The sequence below is a fragment of the Drosophila arizonae genome, chromosome X (genome assembly GCF_054131065.1).
Source record: "Drosophila arizonae isolate 15081-1271.41 chromosome X, UAZ_ARI_1.0, whole genome shotgun sequence".
NCBI lineage: Eukaryota > Metazoa > Arthropoda > Insecta > Diptera > Drosophilidae > Drosophila > Drosophila arizonae.
Genome location: NC_142927.1, coordinates 5,787,185 through 5,809,079, shown reverse-complemented (window position 1 = coordinate 5,809,079; position 21,895 = coordinate 5,787,185). Strand labels below are relative to the sequence as shown.

The window sequence follows — 21,895 nt, the reverse complement described above, 5'->3', positions numbered from 1 at the left end:
AATGCGAATGCAAAATAAGAGAAATTCCTATGACAAATTCCAATAGAACCGCGATTCTTATTGGACAAATGTTACTTAACATAGGTGCATTGCAGCCAGGTCTAATCGAGTTTCAGTTACTCTTGTTGAACGATTCATTGTGTCTAGCGAGCAGCGCTCGGTTTACATCCAAGTTGACTCATCGCCTGGCCTAAAGAACGAAATCTGAATACACACACACATACATCAAATCTATAGTATACAATTTCGAGTACTACGTATATACACATTCTTGGCAATTGAGTCAGTGCGCTAACAGATTCAACGAGGGACGCTGCACTTACGTTTGCCTTTGGCCAGGCCGCTGGCCACCTGCAGGAATCCGTAGATGGCAATGATAACGCAGGGCAATGCTATCACGCCGAAGGACACGTAATCCATGTGCTCAAAGTAGTTCGTGATTTGCTCCATTGCTGTTGGTATTAACTTGTTTTTTTTTTTTTTTTTTTTTTTGGCACTGCTCACTGCACACTTAGCACATAAAATAAAATAAAAATAATTTCTAACGAAAATTATATAAACAATTTTTCTCTCTCTTTTTCTGAGCGCAGGCGCGCGCGTTTCTTTATTTTTCGCTTTTCTTTTATTTTATTATTATTATTATTATTTTTTTTTTTGCGTTAGATTATTTAATATTTTCCAACTTGTACGATTTCAATTTGTTTTCCAACTCGAATTCCGCTGCATGCTATCCAATTGGATTCTTGGCAAATTTCGTTATTCACGTTTCGTAAGAGTTTTGCTGCGCTGCTGCTGCTGCTGCGTTTTCTTACTCTATTTTTCTTCTGTATTTTGTTTTGTTTTTTCGTTTCTTTTGTTGTTGTTGTTGTATGCCTTTTGTTAAACGTTTTTTGCGTGCGTTTTTGTTGTTGTTGCTCTTCTTTGCTCTTGCGCTGTGCCGCTTCATTCACTACTCTATGCTACTTGCGGTAATTGTTGTCTGTGGCAACGTGTGCTGCGTATCCTTTGGCTTGTTTACGGCGTGCCAGTGTGTTGTAGTTGTTGTTGCTGTTGTTGCTTTTGCTTTTGCTTTTCTCGTTGCAGTTGTTGTTGTTGCTCTTGCTATTGGCAGACAATGTTGTAACGCCATGTTTTGTTTTGCATGGACCCGTTAAATAACTGTAACAGCAATTCCACAATTGCATTTGCCGCAGACGAAGCGCAGAAAACAACCCAAAAAACAACAAAAACAAATATAAATATATGTATTTGTGTATATTTATATATGTATGTATTTTTAAATCAAATTGAATTGAGAAATTCGCGACGGCTGGGCATATATAATTTATGATTTCGTTTATTATTGAAATGCACACGAAAAAACGGGGCCGGAATTAAGAATCGCGTTTTTATGCTTGTGTGCGCGCGCCGACCAACCGTTCACACGTCCGTCTCGTTCGGCTTTGTTTTTGCTTCTGCTGCTTCTTCTGCATCTTATGTTAAGCTTAACATGTTTGCCTTATTGACTTTCTTGCAGCGTCGCTGCGCAGCTCTGTCGTTGTCTCTGTTGCTGTTAAAGAGCGTTGCGAGAGAGCGCTCGTACTGAAAATTGACATACAAGCTCATGCTAAACGCAAGCACATGTCTATGTTAAACTCACAATGGCACTGTTAGCAGTCGTCGAAAATGAGCGTAACCATGATGTTATGTTATTTGCTCTCGCCAAATGTCTATGGCACCGTGGGCAGAGACGATTTGATTGATGACAAAAGTTCAATGTATAGACATTGTTTATTTTAGGGTATATGTATATATATATTGCGTATATTTCACATATTAAACGCATTAAATGAGTAATTTGTATATATTTGGAGTATACTGAAATAGTATTTTTGTCATATATTTCAGATTTCATATGCATTAAATTATTTTTTTTGTTTTGCTTATATTTTACCTTTTGAACGTGTTAATAAAAAATAGCAATATATATGCACATTTATTTGAAATATTAGTATATAATATGTCAGTATTCACATCACATATATCAATATATATGTCCATCAGATATATAATTTATTTCGTGACATTTGAACGAGTGTTCATTTGCCTGCTAACCACTGTTCCAGGCTGAATCAGCTCTTTTCAATCTGCTATTATCTTGCAAACACTCTCTTGCTCACGCTCTCATTCCCACTCTCTTAGTTTTGCGCTCTTCATGAAATAGCACGCGGTTCCGATCGTAACAACAAAATGCCAAATAGCACGTGAGTCAAGCTGATAGAGAATGAATTTTATGGCTAAACTTGTTTAAGAATAACCATTTATTTATTTCAAATCAATGTATAATATATATTTATAAATATTGTACATTGAAATACATATGCAATGTTTCTATGATTGACAATACATACACATGCAATCTCAATTTACTGCAAGTCTGATACTTAACCGCATTTAGCAGCATGTTAAATATTTAGCCTTGGGTTAAATTGAGTCCTCGATTGAGTTAGAACTATGTAGGCTAGCGCTTGCCTTGCGCATTATAACAACTTTTGACGCTTACTAGCAACATGCAACATGCCACTTACACACACACACACACTCACACCCTTTGAGGGCGCAGCCCTTGTCAGCACTGTGATCCACAAAGGGTTGCATTCGAGTGCTATTGAGCGGGGCATCGAGTGGGGCGGGGGCTGTGGGGGCTGCATGAAGAGCCTCTTCTCACGTTCTGTTGCTGCCTTGGCAAGTGAAGAAGAAGAAGAGCTTATACATATAGCGGATTCTACATACATATTCATATCTGTATACTAGACACAGGTAAGGGGTATTACACAGTCGAGTGCATCCGATTGCAATGAACTGAATTGATTAATTTTTTCAATTTTTTTTTTTTTTTACTGCTGCCAGCCGATTGCAAATGGACACGTACGCCTTTGTTGCCACAAGGTAAGGGGCACACACACACACACACACACACACACACACACACAGAGCGAGACAGCGAGTCACCGCAGACATAAGGGTTGGGGGCTAGAGAGCAGGGGATGGGGTTTGGCTGCTCCTAGTAACAGCAAACTTTGGCCTTCCCCTGAACAACATTTCAAGTCCTTTGGCTGAGCTGATTGCGTGTTTGGTAATTAGAATAAAACGCAGAGAGACAGTCACAGTCCGATATCTATCTATACATGTCCATCCACATACATACATACATACATACATATATATCTATATTTAACAAGTGCATGGGAGCCACGTCAGCTACAAACTTTATCCAATACCTAATTGCCGAATCCTTGACATTTTGTTTCCCTTCACATTTCATTTGATTAATTATGGAATTTTTTATGTTTTCTCATTTAAATCTAAGCAGAAATAACTGTCAAAGTTTAGTATTCCATATAGAATTATATATTCGGAAAAATATTCTGAGAAAATGAGTCAACAAATTTGTTGAAATTTAAAAATTAAATAAGCGGTAAATGATTTTAATAAAATAAATTTAGAATATTAAATTTTTTCTAAATTGATTGATTTTGATAAATTGATTAAAAATATATTTTCAAATATACAAAAATTGTTGAAATTAAAAAGAAAAACGCAAAGTTTATATCGATAAAAATAAATATAAATATTATTTTTTTTTAAATGTATTTCTAAAATAAATAAAATAAATTGTTAGTACTTCGATAACATAGACTTTAAATATTAAATTTCTTTTGGTTTTTCACTTAAAACAATAAAAAAAACATTAAAAACAAATATTTGATGAAATAAATTAAAAATATTAAATTTTTAAAAACTTTTCTAAATGCAAAATAAAACAACATTCATTCCATAAAATATCTTAAATATCTCTAGCCTATGTATTTTAGAAAAAATCTATATAGAATATGAATATGCAAAAATGTCATGGAATCAATTTAATAAATATAAATTAAATAAAATATAAATTAATTTAAAAAAAAACACACAAATTGTTAAATGTTGACATAATTAAACATTTCAATTTTCTAGACAAAAGTTATTTTTTTAAATATTTTAAATATTTAGCATACATGTGTATTTAGTACTACAAAAAAAAGTGTATCACTTTTTTTTTTGTAAATATTGAAAAACATGTTTGATTTCAAATTGAATAGCGAATGAATCACATTGAGGCTAACTGGAAAAATAACGAAGCATTGCCAAAAATTGATTTGAAATTCATATAAATATAAATATAAATATAAATATAATAGTTAAATATATAAATATAAATATAATAGTTAAATATATATATATATATATATATATATATATATATATATATATATATATATATATATATATATATATATATATATATATATATATATATATATATAGCCTAATCATATACATACATATATATCTATATCAGTCTGTTCCAACAGCTGCTTACATGCCGGCCAGGTGTGTATATATTCCAGGTGCGCTAGTCTCTCACTCTCTATCTCTATCTCTATCTCTCTCGCTCCCTCTTTGTTTGTTTGCTCAATTGATGAAGCGATCGCTGCCCATAATGGGGCATCTTAACGAGCAACAACCTTAAGAGCGAGCGAGCAGATGTCCTTGCACAATGCGTGATGCGTGATACTGTTTCGAGTTTCGTCATGCGGCCAACAGATGGCGTCAGGCTAACATCTGTTCGTTTGCACAATGTGTACGCATCTCGCACTCTCTCTCTCTCTCTCTCTCGCTCTCCCTCTCTCTTTCTGTGTGTGTGTGTGTGTGTGTGTATAAATCTTAATGCTATCTGGTTGAGCTCAGGTTCAATGAAACATCGCGCTGCCAAAATGTTAATGACTCGATGCGATGCGAAGCGACGCGCAATTGCAACCCTCGCGCTCGCTCCCTCTCCCTCACTCTCTCTCTCCCTCACTCTCTCTCTCTCGCTGCTGTCTCCAGGCCCGCTACGCAGTTGGCCCCCAAAGTTTTAGCTCAAGCTGAAGCTGGCTTGGCAACATTTTTATTTTATTTTATTTTATTTTATTTATTTATTTTGTTTTTTGGTTCGTTGAACTGTAGCGAAGGACTTCGCCTGGCACAAACCCACACCGTCGACCCCGCCTACCGCCCCCACCCCTCTGCATCCCCTACACATTTCCCACACCCACACACATTTCCTGTTTTGGTTCGTTTCTCTTGATCAATTTACTCCAAATTTATGCGCTATTCGAAATTTATTCAAAATGCAACAAGTTTCACATTTAATAATATGTCACTTGTCATTTGTTGTTGTTGTTGTTGTTGTTGTTGTTGTTGTTGCTGCTGTTGCTGTGGCTGTTTGTCTCTTTGCGAATGCGCAATTTCTAACGCGTTTAGCATCATAAATAATTGGACATTTTCTATATACATTTTGTATATATATTTATACACATTCATCAAAAGTAAGATGAGTATATTAGTTTCTGAATAAAAACCATCTAGACGCTGCAATAAAGGCGCGGAAAATCGGAAAATGTTTTTTCAGGTAGCTCAGAAATCATAGCATTAAATAGAACAGATTGACAGACAAAATTTAATAAGATATGACAGATATCTGTATATATCTACGCCCATTGGAGGGCGTGTCGAATCGAAAAAAAACCATTTTAGAGCTATATATATAAAATTTAACAGCTAAAATACTACTAGAGATCCTCTATATCTGTAAATACACCAATCGGGGGCAGCGTTTGGGCCGTGAATGGGTATTCAATAGTCAGTAACGCCCATTTGCCACACTCTTCCTGGTTATCTTTAACATTTGATGAAGTTTGTTGTTCACGTCGCGACGTGTCTTTGGTATATGATTTTTGGGGCTTGGCGCAAAGCCATTAAAATAGCAGCACTTACCCATAGAATTGTTAAATGCATAGGAAAAATACAAAATTGTTAACTTACCTGAAAGAGAGAGAAAAACAAGAGAACATTAGTAAATAGCAGAAATAAGATAGTTAACATAATCATAGCGCAGAAAAATGTTCAATTTTAACAGCACTCTGTTAGCTAAGCTTTCCTAACGGAAGTTCTTTTATTAGCTAAATGGCACGCTAGTTTGTTAATATTCATTGCATATCTAACGGTTTTATGACATGCTTAATCATATTTGGAGACTGTTCGTTTGATGGCAGCAGATCCTTCGGCTACCGATCAAGTGAACAAGCGATCTATCCATGCAAATTTAGCTTATATATACTTATTAGCGTATATATTTACATACATATTTATATCATATGATTACATATATTACACTCTATTTAGTTAAATATCTGCTTAGCCAAACAAATTAATAGTGCAGCTAACACTGTAATTTCCACAGCCTTGAAGAAAGTTGAGCAAAAAGCTTATCGATGAAACGAACCGTTGCACATGATGCTTTGGCTGTTAAAGGCTTAGCAGTAACTGCCACTGTTAAAAGACTCAATCGTGAGCAGCTGCCACTGTTATCGTTACTGTTACTGTTGTTGTGCTTGTTGCACTTGGGAGCATTCGAGGCTCTCACTAACATCAATCATATAGTGAGTGTGCCTATGTGTGTGTAAGAGCGAGAGAGAGGTCGCTCGCGTGCACTTAGAAAAAAGCTAAGCGATGTCATTGCAGGTGCTTGAACTTTCTGCAGCAAATTCTGTTAATTTGATGATAGCAGAGACGTTGGCAGCGCCGCTGGCTGCGCGGCTGGCAGCGCCGCTGGCTGCGCGGCTGGCAGCGCCGCTGGCTGCGCGGCTGGCAGCACATTGATGGCAACAACTGTTGCATCTGCGGCAGGCCATTGGGCAACAACAACAACAACAAGTTCGTTCAACTGGCGCAATTTCAAAATATTGGGCAGGCCAGGTTTTTTGAACCAACGAGACTGTATATATATATATATGAATACAATGTGTATGTACGTGTGTGTGTGTGTGTGTATGTATATGTATATCTCGATCTGTGGCATCAACAACCTTAGCCACGGGCACTGACGCTGTCCTTGCCTAGCCACAACGACGCAACTTGTTGGGGTAGGCGACATTTCGACTCTGCGCCCAATGTGGAGGGAATACGGCGGGCAGAGGGGGTGAGGGGAGGCGTAGGAGGGAAGGTGCTGTGTTGAGTGCGCTAAATAATTAATAAATTGTAAATTATCAGCATATTGTGCATGTTGTCATTCAATTTGCATTGCGTTGCATTCTTGGCTCATGGTCGACCGTAAAAACAACGAAAACAAGAATTTTCGTTGTTGTTGTTGTTGTTGTTGTTTTGCTGTTGTTTTTGCTGTTCGCCTCGTTTCCTGTCTGTTTGCTCTTGCTTTGTTCATCATTACGCCGATTACGCACAGGAAGTAATGCACAAATACACACACACACACACGCTCCAGAGACATATGCACATCACACATCACACACACACTCATACACACATTCAGTGCACCTGTCGGGCACGTGGCATAACTGCACTTCAGTTGAGCATTGACTAAGCTTCGCTTGCGGAAGCACTTGACTAACTGTTTCGTCTGATTGGCGTAACGGAAGTCTTATTGGAAACGACGACAGTCGGCCATTAAAATCGTTCTAAATGCTTCTTTACGTAGCAGTTCATCAGCACAAAACAAAAAAAAAAAAAAAAAAAAAAGAAAAACAAACAATAACAACAACAATTACATAAAACATCCTCATTAATATTTGACACGGCGACAGGTGCAAATGCTTTAGTTTATGTTGTTTTTTTAAATTAAAAATGAAATTTTTAAATGTTTACATACATTAAGAATAAAACACAAATTGCTAAAAAAAAAAAAAAAATGTAACCAATGTAATCCGATATTTTTCCATAATTTATAATTAATTAGTTATTACGATATATTTATTGATATTTAATTCAAAAATAATATGAATAAAATAAATTCAAGCTAATAATTATTAATTTTTATATTGAGAAAAAGTTAAAATTTAAATAAATGACTAATGATAAAATAAATAATAAACATATATATATGTCTATATATAAATATATATTACTCTTTCAATAATTTCAGCTTAATAAGGACAAATTTAATAACAAATAATTTTAAAATATTAGCAAAATTAATCTATGAACTCATTAAAAAAAAAAAAAATTAATAAAAATAAAAATTAAAAAAAAAAAATTACTCAATACTCAATACAATACAAAATATACAATAAAGAATAAGTATAAAAAAACTTTAAAAAATTAAAGGCATTTATTTAATAGTAACTAATAAATATTTTTGGCAATGTTGCGTATGCGTAATATTTATCTATTTACCTTAGAAACACAGGAAATTCGCTTGAAATATTTGATATAAATTCTATTTCCTAACAAAATCAATGTTAAATTTTCAGTTAATTTTTTAAGAAACAGATATACGGATATCTGTACTTGTATATTTCATAAATATTTATGAAATACTCAACTCATGCAATTTCAGTACGATAATATTGTGCGCAGTTATAAATAAGTGAAATTGCATCAAGTTCCATTGACATTGCTGTTAATTGAGAGCAAAATAAAAATAAATAAATACAAAAAAAAACAAACGCAACATTTATCAAAATTTTTGTTGTTGTTGCTGCAGTAGCAGCAGATGCAGATACGCCGGCGTATGCGTAATATAAGAATTATCGCAACAATTTGGCGATAAGTTTGCAATGGCAGAGCGTATGACAAATATATGCAAATAAATAATCATTTTAGCCATGAACAACAGCGGGTTGAATGGGCAACACGTTCAAAAGTCACAAAAAAAGAACAACAACAAAATTAAAGCGATAACAGCAGCAGCAGATGGGCAGAGTAGAAATGTTGAGGTAGCTAACAGTGCATGAGTGTGCGCATAACAGCAAACTGTTGGCTAACAGCACAGCAGCAGCACCAACAGATGGGTAGAGTAGAAATATTGAGGTAGCTGGCAGTGCATGTGTGTGTGTCTGTGCATTAACAGCAGACTGTTAGCTTACAGCACAGCAGCAGCAAAAAGCTCTAAAAGCTCATCAGCTTGAATGGCTTTGTGTGCGCGTGTATACGCGTGTGTGAGAGAGTGAAAGAAAGATAGTGAGCGAGAGAGGCATGTGCGAGCGCGTGAGAATGTTTGTATATTTGCCAATTGAATTCTACTGCGCGTTTAGTGCATTGAACCTATTGTTTATTCAATTTTGGGCAATACATTTGGGTTTGTTCGATATGCGACGCTAAACAGAAACTGCTGATAATTTTTTAAGATAGCGCTAGAGTGAGAAGAGAATAGGGGCGTGCGAGAACGGGGAAAGGAGTAGAAAGCTCAAGGCGAATTGCAGAAAGATGTTCAATGCCAATGCCAATGCCAATGCCAAACTGAGAGCCCAACCAACCCCGCGCCCCTAGCTGACAGGCGCACACACACATAGATAAACTCGCACACACACACACACACACACATACATAAACAGTGGGGCGGCATATGGATTTAACCTCGAAAATAACAAACTTTTGGCTTTCAAGTTCATTGCCGTGCTTTAACCTCTTTGAGTGCGTTGCCTCACTGTAGTTGCTGTTGTTGTTGTTGTTGTTGCTGCTCTCCTCTGATCATCGTCTTTTAAGTGCATGTGTTTGCATTTATGATTTTAATTATTATTTTCTTAATGGCGCATTGCTTAGCAGATATAAATATATACATATGTATGTGTGTGTGTGAGTGTGTGTCGGGGGTAGAACGCAACGCGTAATGCCTTGTTTATCCTTGGCCGGCATCAATTTGCAGCATCATTGCCGGGTTGTCGGCGACGCCACTCGAATTCAATATAAATCTTTTCCTACTCAGACTCAAGACAGATAGATGGATGCCTAATGTAGATAGATCTATGTATGTACATATATCTGGCCAGATAGATCGCCGGGGCGTACATGTGTGAAAGATCGCCAATTGTCGTTTTCGGCATAAGTGATTCATAGGACTTTGATTCTCGGAAATATGTGCTTTACAGTGATTAAATATAATATAAACGCGTAAACATTTCCCCCTCAAATATATGTTTAACGATAAATGTTGACTGATAAACAAATGTTATGAGAATCTTTTTTGTTTGAACTTGATTTATAGGGTTGATGCAAAATACGATGTATATATATACATATATAACGATTAGAATTAAGTTTTGAATGTAAATAGTAAATAAATAATAAAAAATAAATAAATAAGTAATACTTTATAATAATATGATGATGATGATCATGATGATTATAGCTCAATTATACAATATAAGAATTAGTACTCAAAGTAGTACTACCAAAAGTATATATAAATGAAACATTACTGTTAACTTAATATGCTAGGACATCAATAATTGGATTGCTCTTTGAACTCATAACAACTTCATAATATTAACAAGTAAGAAAGCTCTAGTCGAGACTGCTCGACTACGAGATCCCCTGAACCCTTGGAGTGCTAGCTATTTCAATAATTTTTCGCGTCTTTCAGCTTACACAAGAAACACACACACATACACAAACACATACACACACAAGCACCCACGCATAAACACGCACGGGCTGCAGTTTGCGCTTACTTTGAGAACTTAATTGTTTAATAACTTCTTTTGTGGACGTACGATCTTCATGAAACTTTCAGATTATGATTATAACATGAATATGCATGTAATTGCCAAAGCACAAGTCTCTAGTATTTGAAATACGCGTTTTACAAAAGTGAGGGTGAGGGGGTGAATTTAGAGGTGGGGGGTAAATTTTAACAAAAACCGAAATTGTATAAATTGCATATAAGCATATATAAAAAATTTGGAGACTCTAGCAATAAAGGTGTAGAAGATATAATTTTATAACTGGTTTTCGATAAGGTTTTTTATCGATTAAAAAAGATCGGGATGAGTTATCGAATTTTAATGATAAACTCGATATCCGCGCTGTAATTACGAACATTTTACAAAAAATTTGAAGTCTCTAGCTCTTATATCTTCGGAAATCGACGCGTTCAAACATACGGACAGACGGACAGACGGACAGACGGACAGACAGACAGACGGACAGGGCCAAATCAACTCAGCTCGTCACCCTGATCAAGAATATATATACTTTGTGGGGTCTGCCACGCCTCCTTCTGCCTGTTACATACATTTCAACAAAACCATTATACCCTGATTTCCCATTTTCAATGGGTTCAGGGTATAAAAAAATTAAAAAATTGCACAATTATTTTAGAATTGAAGTAAATATATTGTAATTTAATTGTATATACTGAAAATTCAACTAAAAAAAAAAAAAATAAAAAAATAAATAATATTTCTAAATAAATAAACATAAAACAAAATAATTATTATTAATATAGCTTCTATACCAATAAACACTAATAAGCAAATTATAGTAAATAAAATAAACAATAAATGACATATAGTCCAGTCACGATAATTTGTACCCCACTAAATCGAGAATTGCAATATATCGAAAAAATTCTATCTATAATGAAATCAATTATATAATATAGTTAAGTTTCGATAATTTGTACCCGCTAAATCGAAAATTGCGATAAATTGAAAAAATGCTATCCCCCTGAAAAAGGTTCGTTTTAGATATCAAATTCTCGATAAGTTGAATTTCTGGGCAAATCGAAAATAAAAGAAATAATACTGATATGCTTGTCATTATGTCTTATAAATATATGTACATAAATCTTATATACGCATTCGATATATATAAATCATATAACGGCTTCCATTAGTTTCACATTCAACTTGAAACTAACTGTTCAATTAACACCCCCGTAATTACTATTTGCACAAATGTTTACGTGGCTTGTACCACTGTGTCCCGCTGTGCACGGCAATCAGCTGTTTTCTTTACAAGCGCGCAGCTGTTTGCATTGTTGTTGTTGTTGTTGTGCAAAACGTGCAACGCGATAACGTTGACTCTGTTTATGTGCTCTGACTGCGCAAAACAAAAACAAAGCAACGAAGAAGAAAACATCACATCAAAAAAATAAAGTAAATAATAATAAAAAAAAAAAAGAAAAAGACAAAACAAAAAACAGCAGAGACATAGCGTACAGCACGGAGACAAGAGCAAAGCAATAACAATAACAAAAGACTCACATGTCGTTGTCGCCGTTGTTGCTGTTGTTGTTGTTGTTGTTGTTGCTGTTGTATTTGCTGCTGGTACTGAGTTTGTAGTTAACGGTTGATCGTTGTTGTTGTTGCTGTTGCTGGTATTGAGAAATGCTGCTGGCATTGTTGTTGCTGCAATCGCTGAATTTGTTGTTGTTGTTGTCATCGTTGTTGTTCTTGTTGTTATTGTTGCTGCTGCTGTCATAAATATCGGCGTACGATATTTGGCCCACGGTGGACGCGCCTTTGAATTGTAATACATTTTGCCCACCTGCTTGCGATGGTAGTCATACCCGTAGCTATTGTCATTACTATTGTTGTTGTTGTTGTTGTTGTTGTTATCATAGTAAGAGTTGTTGTTGTAGCCGTACGCATTATAATTGCCTCTGTGCTGTTTGCGTCGCAGCTCCAGCTCCTGATCGGGCTTGCGTTTGTACGCAATGGAAGCTCCTAAAATACCGTTAAGGGAGACGCTGCCGCTGCCGTTGACGCTGGCGCTGGCGCTGGCGTTGACGCTCGCTGTTGACATTACGAGTTGCATTTTACGTGCGCCTTTTGCTCACTGTGCAGAATTGGCGATGTTGTTTCTCTTGCTTCCCTGCTTCTTCCCCTTCGTCTGCTGTTGCTGCTTGCTGCTCTTGCTCTTGCTCTGCCTCTGGCTCTGGCTGTTGCTCTTGTAGTATTAGTTGTAATCGCAGTAGCAGCATGGGCACGCGCATAGTTTTTCTTTTGTTGCTTTGGGCGGAAAATGCAAGTACCCGTATAGGCTGTCCGAATCACAATATCAGAATATCTCGCACAGCTAACTAAACGTATCTCTCGCAGTTGCGGCCCGTCGCGCGGCTGACGTCAAAATTTGGCGGCGCGCGAAATTCGTTTTACGCAGCACTTGAGAAATTGCTTCGATACACAATAAAACACAGAGAAGTGACACCAAAAAACAGAGAGGAAAAAAAAAATAAAGCACTGACACACTCACACAGGAAAACAGCAGAAAGTGTCTTACAGTCAAACTGTAATGAAAACTCGTTAGCTGGTTGTTTGGTCTGCTTTGATTATTTTCGCAAATGTTAGTATTTCGTATATTTTGTGGTATTATTTTTTTGTTTTGACCCTTTTCGTTTGACGTTTTGACGTTGATCACGTTGGATTGATTGAAGATTGGCGAATTTCGTATTTGAAAACTAGCGCAAGAAATTGCACGACCAGCTGCCTAACTTGTTGACCAGCAACAACAAAATAAACGTCTGCGGCCGCCGTGTATGATTGAAGCTCAGAATGGACGGGCAGCGACACCAGCAGCGCAGCGTCTCTCTCGTGCGTGCGTCTGTGTTTGTGTCTGTGTTTGTGTCCGTGTCGGTGTGTGAGCGAATGAACTTGCGCTGCCGCTGCCCACGGTCGCTGCATGTGTAATTGTAACAGCGACGCCGGCGTCGAGGTGGCTCTGACAAACAAAGAAAAAGACAAACGCTTGCGCTGTCGGCGACGTAGCCGCTGTAGCCGTGGACGCTGCCAGCGCCAGCCGCGCAGCTGACGCATGTCTCCAATTGCGCCTAAACCAATTCAAGTGTCGTCATTTGGTTTATGGTCATGGAGCGGGAGCGCAGCAGCAGCAGCGACGGTAGAGGCAGCAGCAGCGACAGCGGCAGCGTAGACAGTGGCCAAAAAGCTTGCAAGCTGCAGCAAGGAAAGCTTTCACAGCAACCGCACTGCACCGTGTGCCAAACTTTCTGTGTTGCGTGTGTTTTGGCTTTTGTTTGCTTTAATTCGGCGCGCTAAACAGCTGTAAATGGGTATGCATGTATGTATGTGTGTATGTTATGTGGAGGAAATGCTAATTTATGTTATTCGTTTTGTCTCTCTTCAGCGAACGCATTCGGGACTAGTCACTAGTGCGCTGTGGTCTTAGCATTGTTATTATGATTATATTATAACGGAACTTACCTAAATGCATGGGTGTATTATAATTTTGGTTTTTCTTTCTTCACAATTATTATTTATGTAATTTAATTTGCAGACTTACAAGGATGAGCACTCAAAGTCAACTGCTTACAGACGCCTGCCCGCGCACACCTTTATAGGCATGTGATGCAGGTAGGCCGATGGCCTGGCAAAGCGATTAAAAAGACATTGAGGCTAGCCAACAGGTAGTTAGCCTGTCGGCCTGGACATGCAGGCGCGTGTCGGTGTGCGCGCGACCCGTCGCAACGGCCGTGGCCCACGGTGCCAAAAGCTTTCTAATGGCAACGGCAACTTTGGTAAAGCTTTGATTTGAAACTTGGCTGCGAGAGCGTGTGAGAAAGAGAGCGATAGAGCGAGAGAGAGAGGAAGGAAGACAGAGCCGCGCGCAGCTCTGCTGCGCTGCGATAAGCGCAGTTGGCTTTTCTGCTTTGTGTTCACGATTCTAAACAAAGCCCAACGCATTTGCTGTAAGCGCTTTTTTATGATTTACTTTATATTTATTTTTATTATTCATTTATGTTCTTTTTTTGCTTTTAGCTTAAGTCATGTGTGCGCGATTGCCTTTGACGCGAGGCAGCTCCCGTCACGTACGATCTTAGGCAGACTTTGGCGTCTCTTTGCACACACACACACACACACACATGCAAATGTGCATATATGCATAAGCGCATCCAATGGATGCAAATGCTTGCATCCCACTGCCCAGAGACCCCCTCCCAGAGACCAATGCCAATGCCAATTGCGTTTTAATTTCAAGATTTGTGACAGCGTCAACTTTATCACGAGCAAGTCAAATGCATGCTCCAACGTTGAGTCACGCGCTGAGGCTCATTATAGATGTGTGTGTGTGTGTGTGTGTGTGTAAAGCTCCCCTTTTTAGCAAATTGGGGCACACGCAAATGAGCTGCAGATCTGGCTGACAATGGAGGAGAGAGGGGAGAGAGGGAGGCAGAGAGGTAGCCACAATCAGGTCTTACAAATTGTGTCAGTGTGTCATGTTTGACTCTTGTTTCATTTTGTTGTTGTTGTTGTTGTTTTATTTTTTCTCTGAGACGCGAGCTCTCGTCAAATGTGCAGGTAAATGCAAATAACACAAGGAAGTCAAGCAAATAAAGCGAAAAGCAAAAACAACAACAAATCGATTGACTAAGGGGGAAACCGAATTTCCGTTGGGAAATATTTCAAAATTGAGATACATACATATATACAAATCAATGTAAATAATGATAATAATAATGATCTTGTGCTTACCTAATTATGAATGTCTTTGAAGTCCGTCGATTTATGTAAAATTAAAATTGCCGTCGTGTCACGACAAATGAGTAAAACTCTCAACTCTATCACTAGAACTTTGAATGGGATCGATGAAAATATGCCCAGAAATTGCCTGAAAAACATCAAAATAGTTTGAGGTAAAAAATTATGATTGGATTTTATTGTATACTACAAAAATTTACAAAAAAAAAAAACAAATGAACTATTTGATTTGAGCATTGATAGCTTTAGCAACGAGGTCTGATGAGAGACCTGGGTTGATGGAACCATATACATACATACATACATACATACATATATAATATAATATCCATATCGACTTTGGGGGGTCTTAGAGCAAATATTTCGAAATATTTGCATTCTCTCTGCATATACTCACCCATTCATTCTATGTACATACATATATATAGTATATATATATTTATAATGCTTAGCCGATACTGGAGTCACTCGAACTTTGTTTTGTTTCTTCTGTTTTTGCCTTGTGGCAGGTCCGCTCGCAAACGCGTTCGTTTATCAACTAAGCGACAATGTGAGCTTGAAACGTGCAAAAAAAAAAAAAAAAAAAAAAAAAAATTATATGAGGAAAAAAAATATATAAGAAAAAATAAATCCAAAATAATAACAATGAATGGAAAATGAAAATATACTCACGAATACAGCAAGAACTAGTCGGAGCACACACAGAGCATTTATTTTCTTTGGGAAACAAAGCTTCAGCATCATCATGTGCTGCAGGTCTCATATGATGATAAGCAGAGCTTCAGCGATGGTACTCAGGTCTATAAAAGTCTTCTTCTTCATCAATATGCAGTCAAAGTTTACCCTAAATGCGAAATGGAAGCGAGAGAGAGAGAGAGAGAGAGATTGGAGAGAGCGAGAATGAGGTAGATGGGGAGAAAGAGAGAGAGAGAGAGAGTCAGATAAGAAATGAGAAATGGAGAAAACAATGGAGACAGAGAGAGATGAAGAAAGGAGAAATGGAGAAAACAATGGAGACAGAGAGAGAGATGAAGAAAGAGAAGGGGAAAAGCTATAGAGAGAGCATGAGAAAGAAAGAGAGAGAGTCAGACTCTCTCAAGCAGCGTGAAAGAGAGACACAAGTGCAAGAGAGAGATGAAAAGCTATGGATAGAGATATGAAGAAAGACACATATGGATATACAGTAATAGGCAGAGAGGGAGAGCAAGTTAAATGGAGACAGCAAGAGAGAGGGTATGTAATAAGAGAGGGTTAATAAGTAAATGAGAGAGAAGTAAGGGAGAGTAAGGGAGAGCAAGAGAGTGCCAGACAGAGTGCTAGCTCTGCGAGAATAGGAGGGAGCGAAAGAGTACGAGAGAAAAGGAGCGAGAAATGAGCTATTCAAAATGGTTCTCAACAGTACTGTTATTTAGAGAGTGCCTGACTGCATAATAGGGCTTGATTCTGGTTGATTTACTTGATTTACATAAATAGATGGGCGGCCTTTTCCCTGTGTGAACGACTATGTTAACTTATTTACGAGTTGCCTCCTATATCTATCGATATATATCGATACCATGGGCTTGTCGGGATTGCCCCTCGCTTCCTTTATGAAACTTGTGAGTTGTATTTCAATGCGTCAAGTAGGCTGTTCGATGCTTGTCAAATGTCAGTTTGTAGAATACTGAAATTCTATGCACAATTCATATCGAAATACAGTTTGTTTGCTTTTATAAAGAACTATTTTATTTAAATGAGTTCGGCAAACAAAAAGATGGACGGCGATAAGAAACGCAGACGTAAGAAGAGCACGTTGAAGGCCAGCGATAATAGCTGCGCTGAGCCAATCGTCGATAGGCCCTTTTTTACCAACAATCTGGACTACTATCCCGAGCTGCCCAAGCCGTCTGGACCGAAAAAGGATTCATTCAAGTACTACAAGGACTGGAAGAGCTACAGCGAGTCAGTTCAGGTAGAGCCAGAGGAGACAACGCAGTTGAGCAAAGAGCGGCCACAGTCGAGCGGAGCAGATCCTCAGGGACAGAGCATCGATGGCAATGTCAAGGATCTGGCATCCAACGTGTTTTCATTGAAGGACTACAAAGGCGGGAAGTGCTACATCGATACAGCTGAGGTAGAGCCAGGCAAGCCGAAGCAGCTGGGCAAGGAGCTGCTAGAGCCAGAGTCGATCGGAGCAGCTGCCCAGAGTCAGAGCATCGGTGGTAGTGCCAAGAATCTGGGCTACTATTCCGAACTACAGCAGCCGATTGGATCCACAGTGGATGCATTGAAGTACTACAAGGGCGGGAGGAGCTACAGCGAGACGGTTCAGGTAGAACCAGAGAAGACAACGCAGTTGGGCAAAGAGCGACCACAGTCAGAGCCACAGCCGATGGGATCCACAGTGGATGCATTGATGTTCTTCAAGGAATGGAAGAGCTACAGCGAGACGGGTCAGGTGGAGCCAGAGAAGTCAATGCACTTGAGTGAAGAGCTACTGCTTGGAGCAGCTGCCCAGAGTCAGATCATCGATGGTAGCGTCAAGAATCTGAGCTACTATTCCGAGCAACAGCAGCCGATTGGATCCACAGTGGATTCATTGAAGTACTACAGAGACTGGAAGAGCTATTATGAGACAGTTCAGGTAGAGCCAGAGAAGACAACGCAGCGACCACAGTCAGAGCCCCTGCCGATTGCCGCAGATCTCCAGAGTGAGAGCATCGATGGTAGTGTCAAGAATCTGGGCTACTATTCCGAACTACAGCAGCCGATTGGATCCTCAGTGGATTCATTGAAGTACTACAGAGACTGTAAGGGCTATTATGAGACAGTTCAAGCAGAGCCAGAGAAGACAACGTACGAGCTGCCAAAGCCAGAGCCACAGCCGATTGGAGCAAATCCTCAGAGACGCAGTGTCGATGGCATTGCGCACACCTGCCAGCTGTTGGGCGAGAAGGTTTATGCGTGGACACATCAGCCGAACGGACAGCCGCTGGTGTCGCTACCAGCGCTGGCCGCCATGGACGGCGTGAACTTGGCCAGCGTGCTGATGGCTGCCCATCTGATCCAGAACCGTCAGGATCCCGGTGAGAGCTGCATGATGACCCACTTCAATGCCAATGAGCTGCGCAGCTATTTTGTCCAGAGCGACGAGGTTCGACATGTGCTCAATCGTTGCGAGCGACGCGAGCTCAATCTGCATAAGGCGGTGCCACTGATGTGCCCGCCAATGGCCCGCGATCTGCCCCAGCCGCCGTCCCAGTGGCTGGCCCAGCCGAAGACGAAGCCAAAGCACAAGAAGCGACTGCCGCAGAGCCGCCAGGGGGTAGATGCCAGAGGCCTCGACAATTTCGTGAAGCCCAATCTAAAGCTGATCGCTGAATGGCAGCCAGAAACATCCAGCTACAACTACAAGTTGCAGTCGCCACATATATAGGGAGAAAGATAGAGAGAGAGAGAGAGAGAGAGAGATAGAGGGGGAGGCAGACAGCATGAGAGGTTTTAATACACTATATTATTGACTGGGAAATTTTGGAAAAGAGTGAGAGTGTAAGGGAGAGGAAGAGTGAGAATATAAGAGAAAGAGAGACGGAGACAGACAGAGAGCGAAGGCGAAGGTTTAACAAAGAGATGCAAGAAAAAGAGAGACGATGAAAATGAAGGAGAAAATGAGATAGATAATATGAAAGAGAGAGTGAAGAGATAGAGGAAACATAGAAGAGAGAGATGAAGAGATAGTATGAGAGGGACCGAGTTAGTATAAGGGAGAGAGATGAGAGAGAGAGATGGTGAAGAAACAGTATGACCAATTGTGAGAGAGACAGAGAATGTGCCAGAGAGAGTGAGGGAGGGGGAATTGGATAATGAGAGCGCAAGAAATTGAGGTAGGAACAGGAAAAGAAACAAAAATATAAAACTTGTGACATAAAAGTAACAGAGAATATGAGAGAGAGAGGGAGACACATATGAATATGTAGAGAGGGCAGAAGAAATACAGCCTGTAGAGAGTGAAGAATCGAGGCAAATACAAGGGAAGAGCAAACCAAAAAAACCAAAATGTAGAGAGAATTGAGAAACGATGAGCATTCAGAGAGCAACCGATTTCTATAGCGAACGCCAGAAGAGGAATTTTGATATTATGCTGACACGACGAATTGATAGTTAATTATAATTTCTGGAAAATATAAATCTCATTTCGGACAACATAAATCGTGTATCTCTACTCAGATTATTTAGGTAAATCAGTCTTACATGTATTACAATTCATAGAGTTTAGGTTTAGTCAATGTTAAAATGAATTTCGAATGCAACATGAAACTATCTCTGTTTTTCCACGGTATTAGATGTGTGACTCGATGAAATTTTCTTGGTCTATCAGTTACACAGGCGAACAGGATTTGGGATTTTGGATTTTGAGGTGAGATTAGATGAAAGTGAGGTCAAGAGAGGTTACGCCCAAGCTAAACTCTCGAGTGAGAAAGAAAGAGAGAGAGAGGGAGAGAGAGAAAGAAACCCTAGAATCTCTCTCAGGAAGAGACAAAGTTGTAAAGCTTCGGATCTCATTTAGGTTTAGGTAACTCATAATGCATAACAAAATGTTATTAATCTAATCTAGTTCTACTTTCATTTTGGAGACCTCCAGTAAGACATTGCATACCTTTTCTATGCATTTATGCGCCCATTCAAGTTTGATTGGCCTTTCAATAAATGCGCAGAATTTAGTTCAAGTTTGATGCAGTTTTTTGCGCAGCAATAAAAATTTCTTGGTGATTCGCGTTGCACAAGTGCAGATTGTGCCTATGTACACACACATACATATGTATATATGCATATAAATCTGTATGTGTGTGTAGGGCCTATCTGCAGTCTGGCGGCATGCCGCTGCTCCATAGATAATCAGATGGGTATGTCTGTGAATTGTTTCATAGACAAGGTAAATAAGGCGATGCTACTTGAGTTTTGACACAGTTCGAATGCGTTTCGAATGTGCTAGAAGTCGCAGTTATCGATTATCTATTGAGGTATTTGAGCTGTCGGCTGGGCACTTCTACTTCTAGCCCGATATCTATGGGCTGCACTTCGATTTCGTCGCACTCGTCCACTGTGGACATAGCTGGCCAGTATCAAGCTCTCGAATTGATCAATTGCTAATGTTTGTCCAGTTCTGGATTGCGGTGAACTGGCATTTTTTATGCCAGCTCGAGTGCCTGAAGGCTAATACATAAGAGCATACCAATATATTGTATTGTACACACACGCTGTACTTTACACCTATAGAAATCACCATCTATAGAAATCAGTTCTATGGGCCTATGCAAATCGAAAAGGATTTTAATTAGATTCGAGCATCTACGATAGAAGAATTCGTTTGGGCCCTATGATAAAAGGGGCTGAGAATCATTTGTTATGGAGAGTTATAGTCTGGAAGGTAAGGAATGCTGTCGAATGGGTACTGCAGATTAGCCAATATTTTGGGAGTTTCTCTAGTTAGATTGCTCAAGTAGACTTTAAGACTTTGAGCATATTTGCTTAAAGCTGACTTAATCGATCTGTTATTAAATTTCTCTATAGCTCTTGAGGATGGATGAATGAAAAAGCGATTGCACAGATTGATGGAAAGATCTAGATGAAGCTAGATGGGCTGATATAAAGAGAGATGGAAGTGCCTAGATAAAGTCGGATGGAACGGACGGATCGATGGATTGCAGGACAGCTAAATAAGTCTAGAAAGGATTATGATTTTATAGCATGATGACTCCTTCTGCCTGTTATGCATATTTTATGAAATCTATTTTAAGTTCCCATTGTATTGGTGCTGCTTAGAAATATATATATTTTATAAGTTCGTATGAGGCTATTATAATCACATGTCAAACAGCTTGAGAAGCCAATCGAATTTTCTATAAATTCCAGAGAGTAAATATACTGGTCTTGACTTATGTAAACAGAGAATTAACCATAAACAGAATCAAATACAAAGCAAAAGCAATATACATATATTAATGAAAGCTTAATGAAATACTCCGCGATATCTAAATGAATAATGTTGCTCTTTGATCTTTGAGCTGGGATTCCGCGTCGTATAGTCGCAGCCTATCATCAGCATACCTGAAGATCAATGTGAAGTGCTGATGCGAAGACGTCTCCGAAACAGCGACAGAGTTAACTTCCCATCTTCATCAAGGCTAGCAGCTGAATGGGCAGCTCTCTCTTTCTATAGCAAGTACGTCATGGCTTATGGGGGATGCTTATCAGTGGTGTGCATGTTCATTGTGGTTAAGACTCATCGAAGATGGCAAAACTAGACGATTGCCAGACTCGGTTTATTGTGAATCAGAGATAATCATAGCAGCGACGTCTCAAGCTCATTAACTAAAATCTGTGCTCACAGCTATGTGTGTGTGTGTGGGTGTGTTGTTGTTGAAGCACGTAGCAGCATGTCATGAGAATTGCGGAGAAAGGTGCCGTTCGCTTATGAGCGCAGCATATCTGATCAACATAGCGGCACGAACTGTTTCCCCAATGCACTCTGACTGCAGATGACGTAATTGTCGGTAATTGTAGATTACGGAGCTTCAAGTAATTCACCAAATTTCATTGAGCAATGCAAATCAAAACTAAGA

General features: G+C 38.9%; 3 protein-coding genes across 5 annotated transcripts in view; 1 reads left to right on the top strand and 2 right to left on the bottom strand.

Moving 5' to 3' along the window:
• prage (RNA exonuclease prage) overlaps positions 1-1,928 on the bottom strand; it is a 45,930-nt gene extending 44,002 nt beyond the window's left edge. The window contains exon 1 of the mRNA XM_089473943.1: positions 324-1,928. Within this exon, the coding sequence (XP_089330069.1) occupies positions 324-450 (127 nt within the window). The 5' untranslated portion in view covers positions 451-1,928. The remainder of the gene's footprint in view (positions 1-323) is intronic.
• A 2,198-nt stretch (positions 1,929-4,126) lies between these two features.
• On the bottom strand, positions 4,127-15,843 carry LOC149267823 (uncharacterized). Of its 2 annotated transcripts, none has more exons than XM_089473958.1 (3): positions 14,019-15,222; positions 12,063-13,857; positions 4,127-5,886 (listed from the first exon to the last, which is right to left on the bottom strand). In XM_089473958.1, exons 2-3 carry the CDS (start codon positions 12,613-12,615, stop codon positions 5,705-5,707), a joined length of 735 nt encoding a protein of 244 aa, XP_089330084.1. In that variant the 5' UTR covers positions 12,616-13,857; positions 14,019-15,222; the 3' UTR covers positions 4,127-5,704. The 2 variants fall into 2 exon arrangements, 1 of the variants encoding a protein (XP_089330084.1); XR_016270991.1 differs by lacking the exons at positions 12,063-13,857; positions 14,019-15,222 and adding exons at positions 15,288-15,423; positions 15,691-15,843 and having other exon boundaries at positions 5,749-5,886.
• LOC108619390 (uncharacterized) lies at positions 15,817-21,265 on the top strand. Of its 2 annotated transcripts, none has more exons than XM_089473957.1 (2): positions 15,817-19,689; positions 20,844-21,265. In XM_089473957.1, exon 1 carries the CDS (start codon positions 17,026-17,028, stop codon positions 18,706-18,708), a length of 1,683 nt encoding a protein of 560 aa, XP_089330083.1. In that variant the 5' UTR covers positions 15,817-17,025; the 3' UTR covers positions 18,709-19,689; positions 20,844-21,265. The 2 variants fall into 2 exon arrangements, 1 of the variants encoding a protein (XP_089330083.1); XR_016270990.1 differs by lacking the exon at positions 15,817-19,689 and adding an exon at positions 19,717-20,700.
• The last annotated feature ends 630 nt before the right edge of the window (positions 21,266-21,895 follow it).

What these genes read in the sequence shown, in the direction of transcription:
- LOC108619390 (XM_089473957.1), top strand. Translation starts at nt 17,026, where the DNA reads ATGAGTTCGGCAAACAAAAAGATGGACGGCGATAAGAAACGCAGACGT.
- LOC149267823 (XM_089473958.1), bottom strand. Translation starts at nt 12,615, where the DNA reads ATGCAACTCGTAATGTCAACAGCGAGCGTCAACGCCAGCGCCAGCGCC. An exon ending in AACAACGGCGACAACGACAT is followed by an intron (nt 5,887 to 12,062) that starts GTGAGTCTTTTG and finishes TCTCTCTTTCAG; the next exon opens with GTAAGTTAACAATTTTGTAT.